General features: G+C 41.4%; 1 protein-coding gene across 3 annotated transcripts in view; it reads left to right on the top strand.

The window, feature by feature from the left end:
• The first annotated feature begins 4,593 nt into the window (after window positions 1–4,593).
• inpp4b (inositol polyphosphate-4-phosphatase type II B) overlaps window positions 4,594–26,176 on the top strand; it is a 446,954-nt gene continuing 425,371 nt past the window's right edge. The window contains exons 1-2 of one of the 3 annotated variants that reach the window (XM_049481669.1): window positions 4,594–4,847; window positions 23,670–23,732. In XM_049481669.1, the coding sequence (XP_049337626.1) occupies window positions 4,814–4,847; window positions 23,670–23,732 (97 nt within the window). In that variant the 5' untranslated portion in view covers window positions 4,594–4,813. The remainder of the gene's footprint in view (window positions 4,848–23,669; window positions 23,733–26,176) is intronic. The other 2 variants (XM_049481668.1, XM_049481670.1) reach the window with 2 other exon arrangements.

The following is a 26,176-nucleotide window of genomic DNA, read 5'->3' as shown; positions in this document are numbered from 1 at the left end:
ATGCCTTTGAACGCTCTCTTTCTCTTTCTCTGTCTCTGTCTGCCTCTCTCTCTCTCTCTCTCTCTCCATTTCCCTTATCCAGGCCACTATTGATCTCTGTCCTTCGCTTCAATCGGTCTGGCCTTAATCAGACACATATTGCTTTACAAGGAACAGATCTGAATGTTAAAATGTGGACTGTATGAGCCTTTGTGTTTAATTGTGTGTGTATATGTGTGTGTGTTCTCAAGCAATAGTTTCAAATCTCTAGTTCTTTAAAGAGATACAACTGTAATATTAAGCATTTATATAGCCCACACATTATACATTCATATGTATTATGGTCATTACATAGCAACTGATGATTTTACAGATATTAATAGGGAATATATGAGGTTGAGATTCAGCTCTTGCTATATGAAGTGTGTATAGCTTCAGCTTTTCTTTAGTAAAATAAATACGATTTGAGTTTTAGCGAAAGTCCATGCTTATATAGTGAGTCTGAACAGTTTCGATCAGCATAGGGTTTATTTGAGCTTAGCTTGTTTGAGTTTAGCTGGTCTACCTACATGGTCAGTTTGACTAAGCTAGTTGGCCACTTTGATGAAACTGGTTGTATTGGTAAATTAGTGTGTTCAGACTGGTCCAAGCTGGTTAACCAGCATGCCTAGGGTGACAAGCTGGTTTACCAGAATTAAGATGACCAAGCTGGTTTACCAGCATGAACAACATGACCAAGCTAGTCTACCAGCATGAAGATGACCAAGCCATTGACCAGCATGAAAAACATGACCAAGCTGGTTTCCAGCATGAACATGACTAAGCCAGTTGACCAGTATGAACAACATGACCAAGCTGGTTTACTAGCATGAAGATGACCAAGCCAGTTTACCAGCATGAAAAACATAACCAAGCCTGTTTACCAACATGAACACCATGACCAAGCTGGTTTACCAGCATGAAGATGACCAAGATGGTCTATCACCCTCAAAAACATGATCCAGGATGTCCAGCATGACCAAGATGGTTGACCTGCTTGTCCAATATGTCCAAGGTGGTTGACCACTATGCCCAAGCATTCCTGAGGTAGTGAACCAGTAAAACCAACATTAACAACATAACTAAGCTCTCTGGCCAGTGTGACCAGCTTATTTAAACTTGTTAAACAACACATTGCTCATGCTGATAAAATAAAATACACCTAACTAATCTTAACCCAACTCAAACAAAAACCTACCTCATTCTGGTCAATATCTAAGATTGTCAACCAGCTTAACCAGCTAGATTACAAGCATATATACATACATACAATAAACCATATTTTTCAGCAAGTATATTTATTCAGTATTAATCACAGATCCCACATTACAGTTTGTTTGGTCCAGAAGTTCAGATTTTCAAAGGAGATGAAAGGGATTAAAATCCTGGCAAATGTGGAAAAGTGTGACCTAAAGAATTGCATCTTGCTGACAGTATGACAGTATGATCACTTCTCAAGTGCAGACAAATGTCATCTCAAGTGTCATCTGTTGTGTAAGCAGTGAGGATGTGGGCGGTATTTTGAAGAAGGATCTTCTATTAGGAGCTTTAGTGGTTTTAAAATGCAGATAAACAGCCATGTTTACACAGTTGTGCAAATAAATTTGGGTTTTCTGCAGCTTTTTGGAGGCAAATTATTCTCTTCAGCAGAACAAAGTAGTCTTTAGGGTTTGGGGGGAGCACTGTTGCTGCTATTGTGTGAAGATTATCAGTGATTTCAGATCGACTCTGTTAGTCTGTTTTATTTAATAAGAAACCATCTGTGGCATCACAGGGTCAGAACAGAAGCTTGTAAATTGGAAATATTTAGCAGTGGTCCCTTTAAAACAGCAAAATGTCTGATTTATTTTAACAACAGCCAAATCAGGAGTGCCAAAATCAGTTCAACTCATGCCAAAACCAATGTGTTTGGACTCTATTCTGTTAAAGGCAAATGTATTAAATATGTTGGTATTGCCGCTGGACGTTTGAGCATTTGAACACTCATATAGTACCAAAAAGAGTCAACACACTGGTTCATTGCTGTCAGTGGTTAAAGGCACACTCTTGAGTACTTCTAAACAAACGTCTGATAATGTATCTTGACTATAGAGATACTTTTGAAAGTAGAAGGTGTTTTTTATTGGTTCTGGACACTCTAAATGTTCATTGGTTTCACACAAGACATAGACAAATGGGTGAATCAACCACTTAGATATTGTGATAGATACACTTTTAAAAGTATACGTTTTTAGGTATGTTTTCAGTTTAAAACTAGGTAGTAACCTTTTGCTTTGAGGAACCTTCAGGAAAGGTTTTGAGGAAGAAAATGTTCATTGAAGCACCTTAAGCTTTCTTTAAGGTTTTAATTGATAATCATTGACAGACCCCTTAAAATCCCTCTAGGAACTCATCATACATTTAACAAAGAAGAGAAGTTTTAACTGCACTGTATTCATAAAAAAAGATGAAGAAATGTTGAATTAGATGCACTAATCTGTTCATCAACTCCTTACTGTTAAATAACCATAAAGCAGCACCTCCCAATCTCCCAATATCTGATTATTGTGTTTATGTAAACGTCCACACAGCAAAAATATTTGAATACTAATGTTTGTAGACATGTTGTTGATATGTTATTGGTTTAATGCCATTGTGTTATGTGACTTGTGCTCTAACAATGCAGCTTAACATGAACCTAGTGTAGTTTTTAATGGTAATTTGTGTATCAGTGTGTGTAAAACATTGGGGTTTAATGTCAACCTGACTTTGGAGTCCCAAAATCTTTCTAAAGCCCAAGTGCTGTTTAGTGTTTACTAGTCAGTATAAAACATACACTGTTTAGACAAAATATATAAAAAGAAAAACGTATAAAGAAAGATTGAAAATAGTAAGTAAGGCTTTTAATGTAACATCAAACTCATGCACATGCTCTTAATGGACCTCAAGGAAAATGCGAAATCAAAGACATGTGAAGCATATAGGCTCTTTAATATTAATAAGTTAATGCAGAGGCTGCGGTTTAAAGGGTTAAAATAATGATTACGCTCTTGAGAGCTTTTCTGGACTTTCTTTCAACTACAACAAACCCGAGCATGTGCTCCATTATGCTGTGAATGCCCAGCTGAAGATTTGGGAGCTGAATGGATGGCTTTATCATTATTAAATGAGGCAGAGCCCGGGAGAGACGGAGAGAAAGAGGAGGCTGAAATTACAGGATGAGAGTTTCTCTTTATTTATACTCAATGAGTATAATTACCACACACACACACACACACACACACACACACACACGCTGAGCGCTGGTGGAGGAGTGTGCTGTATTATCTTCAGCTCTTCAGTGCAGCTTTGCTCCATCTGTTAATTTAACTTCTGCTCTTCTCTCTCTTTCCCATTTTCTTACTCTTTCTTTCAGTTTCTCTCTCTCTTTTTTTTTACCTTACAATTTTCAAATGTTTTAATTTAAAATAGCTTTATTGGTATGAATAGCAATTAACAATAATTAACAAAGCAATAAAAGAAGAGTTAAAAGTAATAACATTAATAACATTAATAAAAACGGAATTAAAGAATAAAAAATCCTTCCCTAATTTGACCTCTATCCTCTCTATCTTTGTTTTGCTGACTTTCTCTCTCTCTACATGTGTTTCTCTATATTTTCTCTCCTCCTATCTATCTATCTATCTATCTATCTATCTATCTATCTATCTATCTATCTATCTGTCTGTCTGTCTGTCTGTCTGTCTGTCTGTCTGTCTGTCTGACATTTCTCTCTCAATCTCTTTCTCTCTGCACTGTTTTTTCTCCTTGGCTTTTTTTCTCAGCCTCACTTATCTCTCTCTCTTGTTCTGTCTCTCTCTTTTCCTTTTTCTATCTGTCTGTCTCTTTATTTCTGGCTTTCAACTTTCTTGTCCTCTTTTTGTTCTTGTTCTTTTTTGTCTTCCTGTAGGTTTCTCTCTGTCTAAGTCTCCATTTTTCGACTACTTTCTCTCTCTCACTCTTTTTTTTTCTCTCTCTATCTGTCCGATTCTCTCTCCCTCATCTCTTTCCCTCAATCTTTTCTGTATAGCAGTGTCATTATTTTTTGACTTTCTTTCTCTATCTGACACTCATTTCTCTCTCTTTCTTTGTCTATCTGTTACTCTTATCCCCTCTCTCTTTTCCTTTTTCTATCAGTCTGTCCCTTTATTTCTGGCTCTCAACTCTCTTGTTCTCTTTTTGTCTTTCTTCCTGTATGTTTCTCTCTGTCTGTGTTTCTTATGTCTCCATTTTTTCTACTCTCTCTCTCTCTCTCTCTCTCTCTCTCTCTCTCTCTCGCTCCTTCTCTCTGTGCGTGGATCCCCTGGTGTGATGGAGATTGTAAATGAGTAGCTCAGCCTTTCAGTAATTATTTTGTGTTTTTTAAGAGAGAGTGGGAGAGAGATAGAGGAGAAATAGAGAGATAGAGAGAGAGAGGGAGCACGCTGATGCAGTGTAGGTTGGTGACTCTCAGTGACAGCATGTGAGAGAGAGAGAGAGAGACTGATGGATAGAACTGTGGAGTGAACATTACACCAGTTCTTCTGTCTTCATCCCTCTTTTCTCCATCGTCCCTGTCCTTCTGTCCTTCTTTCTCCTCCTCTCCCTGTTCCCTCGCTCCTGACCCCCCCCCATCCCTCCTTCTCCTGTTTTTCTCCACCCCCTCCAGCCTGGCGTGGTTGTGTGTGTGAGTTTTCCTCGATGCTGTGTGAGGGAATTCTGGGAGTGAGGTGTGTGTGGATCAGCACCGCGGACAGCGCTGGACTGGATTACTGAGGGACTGGGGGATATTTCTACAATGGAGGAAGACAGTCTGGCAATAGCGGCCACTGGTGAGTCACCTCTCCGCTCTTTTACCGCACGTCCTTCTCTCTCTTCTCTCTCTTCTCTCTCTCTCTCTCTCTCTCTCTTCCTCTCTCTCTCATACACACACACTCTCTCCTTCTCTCTCTCACTTACTGTTACGTATGTTTTGCTGCGTTCCCTCCTCTGCTTCCCTCTCTTTCTTTTCCTTTTCTACTTTCATATCAAACCTGGTCCTCCTCTCATTCCTTCTCTGCTCCCTTTATATCTGTCCACTTCTACCCCTCTTTCCTTCTCCTTTTTCCTCTTACTTCCATGTCTATCAGTTTCTTCCTACTCGTTCCTTCTGTTTATATCGGTTCCATATTTTTTTTTTCTTTCTCCATTCATTTCTTTTTCATTTTCCATCTCTTTTTGACTCTTCAGTATCTTGCAGTATTTATCATTGACCCATTCCTTTTCTTACTCCTTCTCGTTCCCAACTTTCTCTGTTTATATCTGTCCTGTTCATCCTCTCTTTTTACTGTTTCTGTTCTTCTTTCTCTTCTTTTTCTGTTGTTATCAAACCCCACTCATCTTTTTTTTTCTCTAGACCCACTCTTACAGTTTCCTTCCCTCTGTTTTCTTGTCTCTTTTACGTCTTTTTTGTGCCTTGTATCTTGTTCACCCTCTTTTTCCCTCATATCCCCCTTGCTCTCTTTCTATTTGTCTTGTTTTTCTTTGATTTCTCTTTTTTCCCTCCTGCACTTGTTCTCTCTCAAAATCTCTCTCTCTCTCTCCCTCTCTCTCTCTCTCTCTCTCTCTCTCTCTGTTGTCTTTAAATCGCTTTTACTCTCCCTGTGTGTGTGATGTTGCTGAAGTCTGGCCAGTGAAAGGTGAATGTCCATGCGTCCCTGTCGTGTGCAGAATGTTAATGGGATTAATGGTGATGGTTTTGTGACTGTGTGTGTGTGTGTGTATGTGTGTGTGTGTGTGTGTGTGTGTGTGTGAGCTCTCTCAAAGGACATTGCCGCAGGTTCCTCGTGGCTCACAGTCCCACGTGCAGCTGGAGCCTCAGGCACAGCAGCACTCATGTTGGACTGGGACTGGGAATGTGGGGGGTGTGGCTTTGAATTTGTAGAGAAATGCACAATGACTTACACAGTTTCTAATCCTTTCTCTCTCCCTGTGATTTTTATTAATTTATAATTATAAATTATGTATGATTTTTCACTATATTTAATTGCCCTTTGTCTAGACACATCATTGTTATAGCAATTACAAAAATCTAAATGCACTCCAGCAGTGCTAATCTCAATAATGAAATAATACACTGACATTGACATGTCTAAAATCACAAGATAACAGTATTTAAACTGATCCTGAAGTGTTACTTACAGGGAACACTCACACCTGCATACAGGGGTTGGACAGTGAAACTGAAACACCTGGTTTTAGACCACAATAATTTATTGTGGTGACGGACAGTTCTGGTGCAAACAGGAGAGTTGAGGTGCACATTGAATTCTGCGTGATTTGATCAGCCGTGGTTTTATGTTTTTTAGATACAATCCGGGTTAGCACCCGAACATCCCTTTCAGACAGCTTCCTCTTACAGCGTCCACAGTTAATCCTGTTGGATGTGGTTGGTCCTTCTTGGTGGTATGCTGACATTACCCTGGATACCGTGGCTCTTGATACATCACAAAGACCTGCTGTCTCTGTCACAGATGCACCTCTTTTGAACTCTGGTATGTCACACGTAATGTTGTGCAAAACTGTGCTCTTACTCTGCTAATTGAACCTTCACACTCTGCTCTTACTGGTGCAATAATGTGCAATTAATGAAGATTGGCCACCAGGCTGCTCCAATTTAGCCATGAAACCTCCCACACTAAAATGACCGGTGTTTCAGTTTCATTGTCCAACCCCTGTATGTTGTGAGGTGTTATCTTGTCAGTGAGGTTGATCATGGTAATGTGATCATGGTAAGATGAGATGAATTATGGAAGTAAAGTAAAGGTAAAGCAGGCAGTGTCACAGTGTAATAGTGTAATAGTAATATGCCATAGCATTAAGGCGTAACCACCCATAGTGCACTGTGCACTGTGTAGTATAGTGTCATAGTAAGGTGTTTCCACATACATCTACACATTTGATTGATGAGTGGAATAAAATATACAAATTAGTTCATTGTATGGCATTAATTACTGGTGTTTTAGTTGTAAAAAACTGGGGGTTGCTGTTGAATGTGTTCTAAATGCTATACTACACATGGCTTACATGCATCTTAGACCACTTGCCTTATTGATACTTCAATTGGTACTTTTGGCAGTGTAAGCAGTGTGCCACATCCTGCTGGAAAATTAAATCCACATCTCCTAACCATTATTGATCATCAGTACATTTTCCATTTTATTTGTAAATCAAGGGAGCAGAGTCTGGAGGAAGAGTGGAGAGACACACAGTCCAAACTGCTTGAGGTCTAGTGTTAGGTTTTCACAATCAGTGATGGTTTGGAGAGACATGTCATCTGCTGGTGTTGATCCAGCATGTTTTATCATCAAGTCTAATGTCAGTGCAGTTTTTCCCAGGAATTCTTACAGCACTTCATGCTTCACTCTGCTGACAACATTTTCCAGCAGGACTTGGCACACTGCCCACACTTCCAAAAGTACCAGTTGGTCTTATATAATATTCTAGTTTACTGAGACACTGATTTTTGGGTTTTCATTGGCTGTAAACCATAATCATCAACAATAAAATAAACATTTAAGTTAGATCACTCTGTGTGTTCAATACATCTATGTAATACATGAGCTTATATGAGATGCACTAGTAAAATCTTGACACTCAAAACACATGAAGTGGCCAGGTTTGATTTCATTAAAGTGCCTTTGATGAAACACATTACAGCGCTTTACAATTTACAGTTAAACACAATCCCATTGTTTGATATTAAGAAGAGATTAGAGTCATTAATGTATGTAATCCAGAGACCTTCTGAGTTGGCCTTTGTGGAGCTGATTATTCTCTATCTGTCTGAGTATAAGAGATTGTTATTGTGAGAAATTTCCCAGCGGTATGAACACAGAGTCCGTCTTCCAAGAAGTGCTGCTTTTTTTTTTTTTCATCTTCTGTTCAAGACATTTGCTACTATTTCTGTTATTACCTTGAAGATGATCTTCCTTTTATCTTGCAGTTTTTTTATATGTTATCTCTGTCTCTTACTCTCTTACTCCCAATCTCTCTCAGTACCCTGTGGTGAGATAAGAAAGTTGAGATAAGTGCCAGAAATTCTGAATTGTTTGTCAGCTGCCTCCCAAAGTGCTCCAGCTCGGAGCTGAGTGATGGCTGGTTTAGGCAGCAGTGAAGTGATAATGATAACTGCTTCAGTGTGCTTTTGCATGGTTTGTTTTGTGTGTGTGTGTGTGTGTGTGTGTGTTATATTTGCATGTGTATGTATGTGTGTGTTTGGAGTGAAAATACTTGCTGACGATTCCACATTTCCATTGAAAAGCTGCGTTTGTTTAGCCCCCCGTGTTGGCAGAGCAGAGACAGAAGGCAGCTGTTAGAAACCCAGTTCTTCTGGCAGCAGGAGCACAGGTGACCTAGAAAACTTGCTCTCAAGATGCTTCACTAAAACAAACATTAGTCACCCAAAGGGGGCAACATGAGAATTAGTATGAGTTACACACTGCGCCTGCGGCAACACTCGAGCGCCAGCTGAACTCCGAGCTGGACTCTGTGTTAAACGGTTATCTGATCTACGATAACATTAAAACTGAGGAAATGGAACCAAAAAGGTACATTTCCTGAAGGAAAAACAATATGGTTGTAATGCTTAAGTAGTTCCCACTGTCCCAAGAGCCATCAGAGTCTTCAGCTCCTTCCTGTGGATCCAGAGGAGAGAGGAGGAAAGAGGAGGAAGGAGTCTCACGTTTTTCCCAAAGAGAAATTTTGAGAAATAATATTTTTTTTATGTACAATAATCACACTCTGTACAACATGTACATCTGCACTCTGTGACTCTCTGGGCGTTTGACTGTACATCCTGTACATTTGCACTTCTGGACACTTTACACTTCACTGTACATCCTATTCATTTGCACTTCTGGACACTACTAGTAATTGTTGTATCTGTTGATACCTGCTATCTCTTATTCTTAATTTATTCTGTATTACTCCACTACCTCATATCTACGGCTGGTTATTTTCACAATTTGTATAGTTTTTGTATTTATATATTCATGTATATATTCTTCATTCAGCATTTTTTTTTACTTATATCTTATAAGGTAGAGTTAATATTTCTAATCTCAGTTAGAATCTTCTATAGTCTTATATTTCTTACTGTGCCTACCTACCTTCACACCCACCCATCCACCCACCCATCTACATAAACCCCATGCACCAGCCCACCATACACACCCACCCACCAAAAGTCTTCTTGAATCCTTGAATTTTTGAATCCTTGACCAACTTACAAAGTATGACTTGTCTTTGCTCACCATTGCGGAGAATTCAACGCATTCATGTGCACACATGACATGCAGCAGTATGGAATCAACTGATTCTGCTGGAAATTTATGTATCTACTGTAACTAGATTAGATAGATAGACAGACAGACAGACAGACAGACAGATAGAAAGATAGATACTTTATTGATCCCCGAGGGGAAATTCTAGACATCCAGCAGCAGGTATAATACACAAAGTTACAAAAGGATAAACTATAACGATACATATAAATACAATAAAATAAAAAATAGTTGATGTGCATAAGGTGAGGATAACTGATGTCAGCCATACAGAAAGTGCAAATACACAGTTATATAATAATTTAAAATTAGCAGTGCAAAAGAAAACAGTAGATGAATGAACTAGTAATTGAACTACTGGTGCAAAATAGGGTAGAACTGTAAAAATAGTGTTATAGGCATCAGCAGGTCTGAGAGTGTGTCCATAGATGGGGGTGTGTCCATGTGTGGCCAGAATGGCCGGAATGAAAAAGTGTCACAGAGTCTTCAGTTTGCTGTGCTGAGAGGAGTTGAACAGTCTTATGGTCTGAGGGACAAAAGACTTTCTGAGTCTGTCGGTGGAGCAGGACTGGGACAGCAGTCTGCCGCTGAATGAGCTCCTCTGCCTGGTGATGGTGCTGTGAAGAGGATTGTGAACATTGTCCATGATGTTCAGCAGCTTGCTGAGGGCTCTCCTCTCCGCCAATGGTGTTAGGGACTCCAGCTCTAATCCCAGCACAGAACCAGCTTTCCTCACCAGCCTGTCCAGTCGTCCAGCATCCCTCTTACTGATGCTGCCTCCCCAACACACTACAGCGTAAAAGAGGACGCTGGCTACCACAGACTGGTAGAGCAGCAACAGGAGTTTCTGGCAGATGTTGAAAGACCCTTATTTGTAAAAGTGTAAGGGACATATGTTATTCTCATTCTGCTGTGTGCACATGAAATAAGGATTAAATATTGGCAGGAATGCAAAATTTTTGACAGCACCTGGAAAGAAAACTTGCAGAACTGACATTATTCGACAACCCAGCTCACATAAGTGGTGATGAGAGGACATAATAAAGTCCTTTAGTCCACTTACAGTCCAACTGCAGTGTAAAATCAAAACCTGACTAAATGTAGAAACTTAGCAAATATAGGTACGTTTGTTTGGACTCCTAAGTTCTTGAAGAGAACCGATAGAACTGATACATTTTATTACAGTTGGTGAAAATAATTAGTTCTAAATTTCTAATCACATTATTAGAACTTAGAAATTTACATGAGACATTTACACTTTTGTACAGGCAATCTTAATGCTTTTAATGTATTCTAATGTATTTATGTTATTATATTTAATAGTAGTGGCATTTAAAGAAAATGTGTTTATTTGGTTGGAAACAAAAAAATGAAAAATGTATAATTTAGACAAGGCTGCATTTGACTTTTGGCTGCATGACAAACTTTTGCATTAGAGTAGGGGCGAAACGATTACTCCAGCAATTAGAGTTACTCGATTTAAAAAAAATGATCGATTAATTTTCTGTGCCTCGAGTAATCGTTTAATTCATTTTAAAATAAAAAAATTAGCGTGGACTGTTAATGTGGAATAGCTTAGCGTTATGTCACCCACACACAGGAAGCAGGTGGAGGAGGCGGAACTTCACGGAATGGACGGCGCGATGATGGCGGCGCAAGCCTCCGGGATGGCGGGCTTGACGGCTCAACCCCGCCTTACCCCCTACGACGGCAGCGCTGACTGGACAGCCTTCGAAGCTCAGCTTGAGATCGTGGCGGGCGGTGTGGGCTGGACGGACGCCGAGACAGCAGCCAACCTCTGCCTTGCGCTGCGGGCCGACGCGCTGAGGTTACTGATCGAGCTCCCCGCCGAGTGCCGCTGCGAGCTGCCATGAACTCACTCGGGAGCTGAGAACACGTTTCAGCCGCCAACCGTCGGAGGTGGCCGCCAAAATGCTAGTGGCGGACACACGCCGACAGCAGGGAGAGACACTGGGCGTGCTGGCATCGGAGATGGCCCTGCTAACCCGCCAAGCTTACCCAACGTTTCCGCAAGCTGCCCAGATGAGGCTCGCATTGGATCACTTTCTGCGCGCCCTCGAGCCGAGCGAGCTGCGCAAACACGTGAGGCTGGCCGACCCGCAGACCCTGGAGTCCGCGGTGGAGGTGTCGGAGCGGTCCGAACTCATCCTCTCAAGCCATCCTGGACCGTGGGGGGGCGTCGCCGGTTGCCCGTGATTCGCAGAGGTGGGGTCGGAGCCGGTCTGATGCCCAACTGGAGTGCTGGCGCTGCGGGGGGCGTGGCCACAAGCGAGCGCACTGCAGCCGGCCGGGAAACGGGAGCCGGGACCACCCAGTGAGGGTTACGGTGGCCCCAGGAACGCTATGCTTACCCTCGGGATCTGATTCCGGAACTGCCGGACTCAGTGGCTATTTCCTGAAATGCACATTGAATGGAGTGACGGTGAACGCGCTGGTGGACACGGGCTCGTCAGTCTCACTGATACGGCCCGAGCTAGCGACGGAGGTAGCGGCCGAGTTTGTGACTGACAACAGCCAGCGCATTGCTCTCTTCAGTCACCGGGGATCCTATAGGTCTCCTAGGATTAACGGAGTTGACGATTGATGTCGGAAAGGGGCCCTTTCAACAACAGTTCTGGGTAGGACGCATCAACGACCTGTGCATTCTGGGCAAGGACCTGCTCTCACGCGTCGGAGCTATCATTGACTGTGCACGGGTCTCGGTGCTGGTGACTGGACTCCCCGTAGAGATACGCGACGAGTTAGGGGTAAGTGAACTGGTGGGAGGGAATGTGTGTGATTCGGTGCGTGATACGGTAGAGGGTCCGCTGGATGCGGGGTTGAGTGTAGATCTGATAGAGGAGATGCTGGAGTGCAGTTGTGTGGGTTTATCTGGTCCCCAACAACTCCGTTTGCGCGAACTGATTGGCCGTTTTCGCACGAGTTCCGCTGTGTACTAAAACTAGCCTTGCGGTTCATTCGATAAACACGGGTGACGCCCAGCCCATCAGGCTGAGGCCGCACAGTCTGGCGTTAGCAAAGCGCGTAGCGGCGGAGCAGTTAGTCCGCGAGATGGCGAGTACGGGCATTATTGAGCCTTCGAGCAGCCAGTGGTTGGCCCCGGTGGTCCTTGCGAAAAAGAAGGATGGAAATTGGCGCTTTTGCGTGGATTATCGGCGACTTAACGCTGTCACGAAGCTTGACTCCTACCCGCTCCCCAGGATCGACGATACGCTGGACCAGCTGTCTGGCTCAGCCTGGTTCAGCTCGTTAGACCTGAGGAGCGGATATTGGCAGGTGCCCCTCGCGGCGGGGGATAGGGAGAAAACCGCTTTCTCGCTCGGCTCAGCCCTATGGCATTTCACGGTGCTTCCGTTCGGATTGTGTAACTCGCCGGCTACTTTTGAGCGTCTTATGGAGCGTGTTTTATGCGGGGTTCTGCGGTCGTGCTGTGTCGTTTATTTGGATGATGTCTTGGCGCACGGAACCGACTTCGACTCCGCACTGTCTCACCTTGAAATGGTGCTCGGCGCGATTCAGGCGGCTAACCTGAAGCTCAATCCGGCAAAGTGTAATCTGCTAAGGCAGCGCGTGAGCTTCCTGGGCCACGTAGTGAGCGGTGCTGGCGTGGAAACCGATCCCAAAAAGACGGAGGCGGTCCGTGACTGGCCCACACCGCGAGACGAAAAAATGGTTCGCAGCTTCGTGGGGCTCGCCTCGTATTACAGGCGGTTTATTAGGGAGTTCGCGGACGTGGCAGCGCCGCTTCATGCTCTGACTAAGCTTAGTATGAAATTCCGCTGGTCTGACGAGGCGGAGCGGGCATTTGAGGAGCTAAAAAGCCGCCTGTGCAATGCTACGATTCTAGCGTATCCGAAGGTGTCTGAGAGTTTCATTGTGGATACTGATGCGAGCGACCACGGCCTCGGAGCAGTCCTGTCGCAGGTTCAGGACGGCTCCGAGCGCGTAATAGCGTACTATAGCCGCCGCCTGGACAAAGTGGAGCACAACTATTGCGTAACGCGCCGGGAACTACTCGCGGTGGTCGAAAGCCTTAAACATTTCCGAGCGTACGTGTATGGGGTGCCCTTTCTGCTGCGCACTGACCACGCCTCGCTACAGTGGCTCATGCGTTTCCGCGAGCCCGAGGGCCAACTCGCACGCTGGTTATCTAGACTCCAGGAGTTTCGTTTTGAGGTTGTGCACCGCCCGGGCTGTGCCCACAGTAACGCGGATGCTTTGTCGCGCCGGCCATGTGTGGCCGCCGACTGCAAACATTGTGCTCGTGCTGAGGAGAAATCTGCTGAGACCGCACGCTGCGCTGCAATCTCCGGGGATGTTACTGGCGCTGTCGGGGTGGCTCAGGTGTCCGTAGAGCAGCTCCGCGATGCGCAAAGGGCGGATCGCGAATTATCATGGGCAGTACACGCGCTCAGTGCGAACGTCACACCGTCGTGGGGGGAGGTGGTGCCTCTGGGCCCGATTGCTAAGGCGTTGCGCTCCAACTGGGCTAGTTTTAGTTTGTCCGACGGCGTGCTGTGCCATACCTGGGAGGATCCGGCAAACGGGCGGCGCGTTTTTCAGGTGGTGGTACCGCGGGCGCTTAGGGGATCGGTCCTACGGGGAGTTCCATCTGGGAGACACACAGCTGGGTTGGTGGCCTTTGGGCTGTTTTAGCTCTGTGGGGGAATGGTTTTAGCTCTCCTAGTCTTGTTAAAGACTGTAAGTGAGTGGCAAGCCTGTTCAATAAAGGAGCTGTTGAGCATTCGGCATGAGTCTCACGGGTCTTCCTTCCTCTTCCACGCCACAGTATGTTGTGAATTAAAAAAATTAAACCAATTGGTCATTTATTATTAAGTAAAATTTCTTATTTTATGAAATCTCTTATTTTATGTTTTATCCGATTAATCGAATTGATTTTTCAGTAGAGTACTCGATTACTAAAATAATCGATACCTGCAGCCCTACATTAGAGTAAATACTCCAAACATTGGTTTTATACATGGACAGGGTTTAGAATACAGGAAAGAATGTGCAGATTTGATTATTTTTGCACTGTAGTTTTATTTTCTGCTCAAGTGTCTACAGGGCTCTTCAGAATGTGTGTTATTTAACGTCAGCTGCAGAAGTCCCTGTTCGATTATGCTTTTCACTGCGTGACGGGTACAGCGTGCTGCTGTCTCGTTAACAGCCACTTCAGGTAATGGGACACTGTGTCAACTGGAAAGGTGTTGTGATCAAATCACGGCTCCAAGAGGCAGCTGAGGTGCGAGGCCAATAGCACTGCCCAGAGAGAGAGAGAGAGAGAGAGAGATCCTTCAAGCCCTTTATGACTAAATGGGTCTTGTACAGGAAGGTGAAAATGGAATGAAATTGGAAAGGACGAGGATAAAGATGTTGGTGGGCCGGGGTGGTGGAATATGTATTCATGAAGAGGGTTGGAGGGGAAGTGATGAGTGCAATCAGGAGAATGCTGATGGGGACAAGCTCTTTCTGGGCAGAATTAGGAGCTCAGGCTGTCTGTATGGAGCCTGGAATGAAAATAGGACTGTGCTACTCTTACTTTCATAGGTATGTACCGCACTCCAAAAAATTACCAAATTGTTCTTCTCTGTTTGCAGAGCATTTTTCTTATTTCCAGGAACATTTCAGAAACTAAGAGAAACAAATCTTGGTGTAATATGCATTTAAATAAATAGAAATCTTGATTGGTTTGGAGTGCACATGAACAGCTTTAATAATATCCAAAAGCAAATGAAATTCAGTAACTTTACAGATCAAATGATTAAATATGAAATCAATATAAGCACAAATGTGGTGCTGAATGAAAGTTTGGCTGCCTTCAGTTTCTTTATGCTTTAGTGGAATTAGAGTAAGAATTACTTTTTACACCAGTGATTATTACTTTTGTTTTACATAAATATCACACTTACTTGAAAGAGTTAATAAGAGTCAATAATTGATACATACTGTACTTGCGTATGATCAATACTCATTATTATTTGCAGTATGACAAGTTGTCAACAGGACACTGTACTTCACAACAAAGACTTCCTTAACTCTGCTGATCATGTGACGCTACGATGTTCATGCTCACCAAGCTTTTGATTGCTCACACCTAGACTGCCTTGTATAAGTACCTTGTGATCTAAGTAATCGTGGAGGTTCATAATAGAAGATGAGGTCTTGCAAATACTCATTTAGGACTTTATGCGTGGTGACCAGAGTTGCGGAAACTTCAGATGTTCGCTTTATTGTCCAAAATTATAATGCTTTTGATAAAAAGTTGACCAAATCATATCAAACAGTAAGCTGTCTCCATTTATACTTTTGTACTTTGCACTGTCATCCCATCTAAATCACCCCCATCACTATTGCACTATTGTCTTCTGTCTCACGTATGTCTACTGTGTCCCTGCTGTATTGTACACATAGTGTCTTCCATTCTCTTTTACTATATCTATTATCTGTACTTGCTGTAATGTTTGGGAAGGAGAGTAACGTAATTTCAATTCTCTGTATGTCCTGTACATTTGCAGTATTGACAATAAAACTACTTGACTTGACTTGACTTTATCATTTTCTAATTTGTTTTTTGATTGCATGTTTGTTACAAAAATAGATCTTGGCATCCCTAAAGCTACCACCAGCACTTCTAAAGTTTTTTTTGTTTTTATTCTTATTATTTTTGGGTCACCTGTGGGCCATTATTGTGATAGGCTAAATTTAGATCAGCACGTTTGCTGTGTGTATGAGTCTCACAACTGCAGGCAGCAGGTGCAGGTCTAAAAAAAAAGCTGACCAGTGCATTACAAGTAACAAGTAGACTTGGTTCACATACACACACACACACACACACATGTCTGAATCAGCTAACTCGGCGAGCGAGTGTGTATGTGTGGTACAGTAAGAATGAGTACAGGATATAAATACACCAGTGTGGCCTGTTGTCTCTGCTTGTTAATCAGGCAGAAACGCTAGTGAGGTCACTTTATAGACTTCTAAACAAAGTGAGTGCATCACCGTAAGCTGGGCACAGATGGCCATGGGCATGCCCTGGGGGAGTTATGATTGTGGTAATGATTATGAGCGTGTGAGTGTGTGTGTGTGTGTGTGTGAATGTGTTTGTTTGCCTGCCAGCTAATTTCTCACCAAGCGTTTGCAGCCCTGGAGACGCTCTCAGGAGGATGGTCATTAGGAGTGCTGATGGATCATCATAGACTTTATCACTCCTGTCACTGGCCTTTCCTCTGCTAGCCCACGCTCTCACTGCTTCTCCAGCTATTGGTAATCAGAAACAATTAACAACTAATCAGCAACAATCAGACTTCAGCCCACGAGAGCCACACATCACTACTTCCCAGAGATCTTAGATAAGCTCTGTCGTAAAACACACCATGATCAGGGTGTTTATCTTCTATATTCCCTAGCGGCGGCCGACAAGTGATGTCTAAGCGGCCGGCCGAGGTTTGAGGACGCCTAGCTTTTCAAGATGAATAAAATTAATACAGATGAGCTTTCCCTCTTTTCAGTACATAACACTTCATTTAGCATACTGAAGGCCAGACAGGACAGTTTAGTTTGAGGAAAAATAATAATATTTCATGCTAATATTTGTGACAGACAGTGTTTTCTTGGCGTCAAGGCTGACCAGAGAGCATCCATTTATCGTCCTCGTTGTGTCATGTGGCAGTGTGACATTGAAAAAATGAAAACAAATAAATAAATAAATAAAAAAAGGTTTGTCAGTTCAACGCAAAAAAAATGTATTCATGCTATCACAAGCATTATACACAGACCTATAGACCTATACAAATACACAGAATGTCATTAAAAACATGGAACTAGTATCGTGCTCAAGAATGTTTGTCATGCTCCATGGAAGTGGATAAAATAAAGAGGCTTTATTGAAAAGGGACAATACAAAAATGTGGTCAACAACAGGCAAAAGACAAAAACAATGTAAAGATATAAATGGACCACCCCCATCTATGGACACACTCTGAGTCTTGCTGATGCCTATAACACTATTTTTATAGTTCTACCCTATTTTGCACTAGTATTTTACTGGAAGTTAGTAGTATCTACTGTTTACATATCTTTTGCACTGCTAAATTTAAATTATTATAAAACTGTGTATTTGCCCTTTCTGTATGGCTGACATCAGTTATCCTCACTTTATGCACAACAACTTGTGTTCATTGTCTATTGTGTTCAACTGCACTACCTCCATTCTCCATTAAACACACACACTAAAAAGTGTACTTTTACACTTTACATTTTATTTTATTTTTTATGTATTGTTATATTTTATCCTTTTATAACGTTGTGTACGATATATACCTGCTGCTGGATGTCTAGAGTTTCCCCTCGGGGATCAATAAAGTATCTGTCTGTCTTTCTGTCCATCCATCCATCCATCCATCCAAATGTACCAAGGAGGGTGAGGCAGGTCATGGTCAAAACACTGCAAAGTAGTATAAGAGGGCAAGGCAAAAACATAATTGTAACATATATATATATATAAAAAAAAATCATACACAGAATAAACAGAGACCAATAAAGAGAAACACATTGTAAGTGATGGATGGAACCAGATCAAATACTAGGCAAGGAGTGTACAATATGTGGTGAATGGGTATTTATAGTGAGTGTAACAGGTGAAACCAATATTCAGGTGATTGTGGTCTGGGAGGTGTCATGTAATATGTGTCATGTTAGGGAGTGATTGAGTAATGCCAGTGTGTGGTGCCTTCTAGTCAATGTCTGAAGATGGGAGATTGCTGGTGAATACAGGAGCAGTAGAAATAGCTTTTAGTGTGATACTGTAGCGTATGTATTTTGGGTGGATATGATTTCTGTCAGAATCATTTCTCACTCCATCCACCTTGCCATTAGCATGGTAGCCAGTGTTTAAACTGACATATTTTTAGCATGATCTTGTTTTTTATTATTGAAGATTGTGTCAACATTGCTTAAAAGTGTTATTTTTTTATCCTTATAGTTTTTGATGATTTTTTATTTTATTGTCCATGTCTGCATTGATGTTTTCTAGATCGTATGGCCATGAAAATTTGCGATCAAGTGATAAAAAATAATGGAAATGTATTGGTTAAAAAGTGTATGAACCCTGTTCTATGTCATTTGTCTTTGTCTATGTCTTTTAGGCTTCTGTATTTTTAGTGTTCAGTCTGTTTCCAGAATGGCTGCAGACAGGATCTTGTGTGGTCCAGCAGGTTTTCAGTACACAGCAACTCCCCTGTTTTCTGGACCTGACAGCAGATTAGATCTGAGTGACTTATTCAGTTATGAAGAAACGGTATCTCAAAGCTCGACTTTAGACTGAGACCCAGCCCCCTGCAGCGGCGCAGGGACCCCCGCTGCAACACTGTAGAACTGGATGTAAAGAACATGATCTATTTAAGCCTAGTCAGGTTTTTACTTTGTGTTATAGCAGTCTTATGAGTATAACTTTCCTTCATGAGTCTTGTTGCTTACTGTTGCTACAATTAATCAATTTAAATATGAAAGCATCAATTCCACCTGATGATCCATATTATTGTGTTATGACCAAAGTGAACATGTAGCACCCGAACTACTGTAGAAGCAGATACAGAGGAATTCTGTATCTGAATGTCCGGTGAATTGAGGCGCACTGCAACTATCATATCATATCCAAGTATTCAAATCCTGGATCATTATACTTGACATTAGCAGCTGAAGTTCAATAAAGCACAGTTTGCTCATGCAATAAGTGCCACTCTCCCCACATCACTCCTAATGTATTGTTGTTCAGAAAAGGCTAGCATGTTGGCAGAATATACAGCTCTGGAAAAAATTAAGAGACCACTTCAGTTTCTGAATCAGTTTCTCTGGCTTTGTTATTTATAGTTTTATGTTTCAGTAAAACAAACAATATAGTTTTATTCTATAAACTACGAATAACATTTCTCCCAAATTCCAAACTAAAATATTGTCATTTAAAGCATTTAGTTGCAGAAAATAATAAAAGGCCGAACAAACAAACAAAAAAAGATGCAGAGCTTTCAGACCTCAAATAATGTAAAGAAAACAAGTTCATATTCATATTCAAGTTTTAAGAGTTCAGAAATCAATATTTGGTGGAATAACCTTGGTTTTTAATCACAGTTTTCATGCATATTAACATATTTTACTCCACCAGTCTTACACAATGCTTTTGGATAACTTCATGCCTTTACTCCTGGTGCAAATATTCAAGCAGTTCAGCTTGGTTTGGTGGCTTGTGATCATTCATGTTCCTATATTCTAGAGGTTTTCAATTTGGTAAAATCAAAGAAACTCATATTTTTTTTCCCCAGAGCTGTATATATTTTATATTCTGAGATATTCACTGTTTCACTGTTCACTGTTGACCCAGAGAAATAGAAAAAAAAAAAAACATTTATCTTCACCAGGGCTTTCCTTTTGGAAGAACAGCCTGGGGAAAGACCAAAGAAAAAAAGCTTTTTGGTAAAGCATATAATTGTACTATTAAAAATAATTAATAATTAAATAACACTTAGTAAAGAACACTACAGTCCACAGTCAACCATGGTGGAGACTTACTATAAACCATTTCTAGGTGCATTTTAAAGTATGCTTTGGGTCATTGTCCTGCTGGATGATAAGTATTAGTATTAGTATTAGTGTGTAATATGAAATTGAGACACTGCCTAGCTTTCTGACCCTGTGTACTACATTTCTCTCCAAATTGCTCATTTGGTAGTCTTCAGATTTGAAAATGCAATGCACAAAATCAAACCTCACATCCAATATTTAAAGAGGAAAAAAAACAATCACAAAATATCTTTAGTAACATGATGCAGAAGCACTGGAGTTAAACCTAAGGCCCTGGTCCAACACCTAACAGCTAATGAAAGGGCTGAAGAGATCTGAACTGACCAGCAATTAGTCCAAACTTTATCATATTACACACCTGTGGAGAGATGCTTTCAGACACAAGTTGATAGAAGTTTATTGAAGAGAATTGATTCATGTTCTGCAGTGTTTCCAATATTTCTGACCATGACTATATATTTACACTGAATACACAAACATGGTCCATGCACTACATATTTAGACTTTTAGATTTGAATGTAACATCTGGTGCTGCATATATTAGAATTGCTTCAGAAACTAGCCCAAAAGGCTTAATCCAGCAGCCCTTAATCCTCCGAATGCAGTGCTGACTCTCCGTTAGTTGTATTACCTGGGGTGTGCGTTGGTTCTGTCAGCTGGCTCTGAGGACAGCTGCATTAGTCAGAGTACATGAGTGATATGATGAGATTAGTGGCTTAGCAGGAGTGTACACACTCCTCAGCTCGTGGCCTGTGAGCTCTGGGTCCCTCCTGAGGCCTGCAGGTGGAGGTGAGTGGGGCAGATGGTGTGGGGCGACCGTCCTCTCTCAGCTGTCTGTCACCGGAGCCACTCACGGCGATGGATGGGCATGTTCTGTCGCTCTGACACGCGCCGCCGTCTGAGAAATAGATTGCAGTTGGTTTGCATAATCTAAAATGGCTGCCACCATCAATCACTTGGCGTTCAGAGCCTTTATGTCTGGCGCGTTAAATGGACGACGCAAAGCCAGCAGAGTTTTTTTTTCTTCCTAACCCTTTTCTCTCTCATTAGCCTTCAGAGTTACTGGATGTCACGTCTAGCTCTGTCTGTGTTTCAACACTTTGTATCTGTAATAGATAAAGGTCAGATCTGAACACACATATAAGAGAAAGTGTTATGCTGTAACAATACATAATTATATTACATTACATTTGGCAGACGCGTTTGTCCAATGCGACTTACAATAGTGAAGTACAAAAGTAATTGAAGTTAAAGGTAAAAATATCTTTAGATAGGGCCTAAAGGAGGTCAAAAGGAAATAATGGGATAGAAGAGTGAAGGAGGGGAAGAAGGAAATGAGGTTAGTAGTAGTTAGTGTGTTAGAGGTGTTAAGAGAGTAAGTGCTCTTTGAAGAGCTCTGTCTTCAGGAGTTTATTAAAGATAGTGAGAGATTCTCCTGATCTGGTAGTAGAAGGTAGTTAGTTAGAGGTGTTAGGAGAGTAAGTGCTCTTTGAAGAGCTCTGTCTTCAGGAGTTTATTAAAGATAGCGAGAGATTCTCCTGATCTGGTAGTGGAAGGTAGTTAGTTAGAGGTGTTAGGAGAGTAAGTGCTCTTTGAAGAGCTCTGTATTCATGAGTTTATTAAAGATAGTGAGAGATTCTCCTGATCTGGTAGTGGACGGTAGTTTGTTCCACCATTGGGGAACTCTGTATGAGAATAGTCTGGATTGTTTTGTGTGAATGTTTGTTTGGTAAAGCGAGGCGACGTTCATTGGAGGAGCGCAGCGGCCGGGAGGTAGCGTAAGCCTTCAGGAGCGAGTGCAGGTAGGAAGGAGCTGTTCTGTCATCACCTTGTAGGCGATTGTAAGAGCTTTGAATTTGAAACGAGCAGCAACTGGTAGCCAATGGAGCTCAATGAGCAGTGGGGTGACACGTGCCCATCTTTGCCCATTATCTTTATACATTTCAACATTAATCAGAGTCAGCTGACTAAGAAAAATTTTATAAATTGACTATGGAGTAAAGATACATTTGGAGCAATCAGTCATAAAATTGAATATCACCTCTTTTTTATGCTCTCTATCCATTTTATCAGTTCCACCAATCAAGTAGGTGCATTTTGTAGTTCTATATATACAATTGCAGTTTCTAATGTTCTTCAGTGGTTAGGAACCCCAGGATCACCACACAGTATAGTATTATGCAGATGTTTTAGGCACCTCTGGGATCTTTCAGTAAAGAAAAAGCTTCTTATATAAGTAAGTGTTTATTAGCTCAATAAAACACCATCATTACTTACATTACATTATTTCTAGTTCAATATATCAACACCATATCAACATGGTTTGGTAAATTGGTAAATTTGGTAAATCAGGTGAGCTGCTGACGGAACTGAACATAATACACACATGCTGGCTGAGGAGCATCCAGGAGAAATCTGGAATCTCTACACTTTGTTCTTTAGCTTGGCTCACAGGATATAACATACTTAGTTTAAAAAGAGAATTCCTTGTTATGTTTTACAGTATATATGTTTATTTGCATCTGTTCAAATCATATGCTGTGCTTTTCTTCAGGTAAAACGTTCATATTGCTGAGATAAATGGATTAGTGTAATTTGCTTTGGTACTTTTGCACAGTACTGGTGTTGATGGCCATCAAACTTTCTGAACTATGCTCTTCTCTGTTCTATTGTTTATGATTAAATTGTTTAACTTCTTTCCATATGCCACCAGTTTCTTTGCTTCATATGCTTTTTGCCCTTTATTAAATAGAAATATAAGTCACATAGCTATAGGCTTTTATTGTGTAACCACTGTAGAGCTTAGTAACTGTGAGTTTGTTATATCACAAATGGCAGTCTTTGAGGACGAAGCATGGTGCAAGGTTAAATAGCCAGTAGAACTCAAAAATGGGCATTTTTTTATTATTAGAGTAGCCACTATTTATAGCAGATGCAATGTCTTAATGTAAATTGTGTAACACAATGACCTTTTAATCTTAGTGGAATAAGAAAGATGTTTAAGGGTGTACTCACACTAGGCAATCTGTGCCGTGCCTGGGCATAGTTACCTCCTAAAGCATGGCTTGATTGACTAGTGTGAACTCTCGGAACCATGCTCGGTCACGACACACTGAAGCCGTGGACCACCAGGGCATGGTTCACTTGGACCACCCGGCCATGGTACGAATACAGTGTGAGCGCTATCTGAGCCTGCGCACGGAATAAGATGACGTCAGTGATGCGACGTTCCTGTAAACAAACATGACGATGTTGTGCCGAATTCAGCACCCCTGCCGGGAAAAGCACCCCCTCTCAGGAGCATGCACTGTATCGCTATGTATGCAACTGTGACTGAGATAACTGTGACTTTTGGCGCTTATTTCTAAGTAAGTTAAAGCTGATTGTCTCTGCTTGTATCAAGAAGACAAGTGTGTTGAATTCAGCACAACACCAGCAAGCCCACTGAGCAGTGAGGAATGACGTAAGTGTGCTCAGGCACAGATTGTTTAAACGCAGTGTGAGTGCAGGCCAGTGGGGGAGTGGGGAAGGGGCAGAACTGTGCTCCAGCACCCTTTAATTGACTAAATAATACCACTATAATTAGCCATGATGTAGTCTAAGGGTGCACTTTAATGTTCACAGTGTGAACTTAATACAGATGCCAAAAGCTCCCGTTACAGGTAATTGTTTTATTGTTTCTGTTTTCCGTGCTGATGAGTTTTCATGTCTGTCTCTTTGTTTTCTCTGCAGCCCCTCTGTCTCACACTGGTGTCATTCTGATCCCGAGAATTCCCCACCTGGAGTTCTGTCTGGGTAAGTCAGACTGATTCAGCTTCTCTCGTTCTTTATCCTCCAGACAGATGGAATATATAGTGGAATGCATTCAGCATTGTTATTTTAATCTACATTCATTACACACACATACACACTGATGTGCCGAAAATAATGGTTTAGCAATATGTAAAAAAAAAAGATCATAAAGTGTTATCACAGGGTACCCCTACACCCGTTGTTATTGCTGAGTTGTTATCTTGTAAGTCAGGTTGAATACTGGACAGTGTGAGAGGTTAAACAGCGTTAATGTTGCCTTGCCAAGAGCACACCGTGCGGCATTCAGACTTATTCACAAGATAACACCTCAAAACTTATACAGGTATAGGCGTTCCCAAGCCTTCCCCTGAGGTAAGATAAGATAATTAGCCTCACATTAGGAAGTTACATTAATAAGGCAATTGACTAAGAAAAAGGGGCGAATTTACAATGATCATCAATAACATTAACACAACCTACTTGTTTCTACACGTGTTCTAGAGCACTTCATGATTACCTGAATACTTTTGGCACGCCACCATACACACAGTGGTGTGAAAAGTTGTTTTCCCCCTTCATGATTTTTTATTTTTAGCAAGTTTGTCACTCTCAAATGTTTATCAAACAAATTTATATATTAGTCTAAGACAACATAAGTTAACACAAAATGCTGTTTTTAAAAGAAGACGTCTACTAAAAAGTCCTAAAAGAGAATATCCAGCCATCTGTTCGTGACCTCAAGCTAAAACTAACTTGGGTTCTGCAACAGGACAACGATCCAAAACACACCTTTGAATGGCTGAAGAAAAACAAAGTCGCAAATTTGCAGTGGCCTAATCCAAATCCTGACCTGAATCCGATTGAGATGCTTTGACATGACCTTAAAAGACCTTAAAAAAGACCTTAAAAAACATCCAATGTGGCTGAATTACAACAATTCTGTAAAGAAGATTGGAACAGAACTCCTCCACAGTGCTGTAAAAAACTCAAGTTACGGCAAACGCTTGATTTTTTTTAGGTCGTGCAGCTAAGGGTGGCCCAAGCAGTTATTACGTTTAGGAGGCAAATACTTTCATTTAAAACACTTTATTTTGTGTTACTGTCACGCTTGGTGTAGTCTCCTTCCACACTCCCGGACTCCATTTCCCAAAAATCGACGGGCAATGATGTCACCGTCAGCCACTCGCCTTCACCCAATCGTGTTATGCTCTGACGCTTAGGGTCACCTGTGTTCTGATTCGCATCCTGTATGTAAGGCTTCAGTTCTTAAAGACTTTCTGTTGCTTACTGAACGTTATTATTTTGTATTTTCTGATTGCCCTCTCTTTACGACCTTATAATTCTGTATATCGTTTATTGTCTTTTGTCTTTTTCGGATTTGTGGCATTGTCTGACTGTACCTTTTGAGAGTTTTGTTTGCCTGGCTATTCTAGTTACTGTGCCTGGTTTACTGGCTGTAAATAAACCAGACATTACCTTTTACTCGGCTAGCTATTTTTTCATCTGTAATGATCATTTTGAGCGATTTTGAGTTTGAAGTGTTTGTTTAACGTGAATGGGTATTGACACTGGGATCTGTTGCTTTGCCCGGTGAAAGCTGGAGGTTAGGTTACTTGGCAGGGTCAGAAGAAATGATGCCATAGCTGGTAATCCCACCGAGCAAGTCTTTCCTCATGCAGCTATTTCTGTCTCCTTTCAAACAGACTGTCACTTCAAAGACATGGGCATTTCTGAATTCACAATAGTTGGCAGCTCCATTCTAACAGAATGGAATGTTTTATATATATCTTTTTACTATTTCAGTCCTTTTTTCAGTGTGTTTTAAGGTCATATCTCATGTCTCAATATCTGTGTATGTCTGTGTGTGCGGGTGCATATTTCAGCTACTTAAGTTCCTTTACTATAAAGGACTGGAGCAAAGCTTTAAATGGAGTCTTTGTGTTTTCAGTAGTTTTCCAATAAAATAGAGGCTCCAATGTGGGATAAAATATTGATCTTCACCATCTTCACTTTATTTTGAGAAAAGGCATTCCAGACTTATATAACCTGAGAGTGAGAGTAGCCTGAAATAGCACAGACCTGAATGGTGCAACTGGTTAACTGTTGCCAGTCATCAGTACATCATGGGTGCAATTGGTGTAGAGTATTGGATAATAACACTATTTTTATTTTTGATAACTACAGTTTGATTTCTAAATAAGCACACCACACTACACAACACTACTGAGAGTCCCTGGACAAGACTCTTAACACTACATACTTCAACCTGTATAACATGATTATATTCAGTTAATGTAATTCATATAAATTACCTTGATAAAACATAATGCAACAGCCTTCTGTGGTTGAAAGTCAAAAACACTTCATATCCCCTTCATATCCTCCCGAGTCCCTGACTTTAGGATCTAACAAGCAAAAAAAAAAAAAAGAAATTGTTAGAAATTGTT

This window comes from Astyanax mexicanus, chromosome 7 (genome assembly GCF_023375975.1).
Source record: "Astyanax mexicanus isolate ESR-SI-001 chromosome 7, AstMex3_surface, whole genome shotgun sequence".
NCBI lineage: Eukaryota > Metazoa > Chordata > Actinopteri > Characiformes > Acestrorhamphidae > Astyanax > Astyanax mexicanus.
This window is presented reverse-complemented; position numbering and strand designations above follow the sequence as displayed.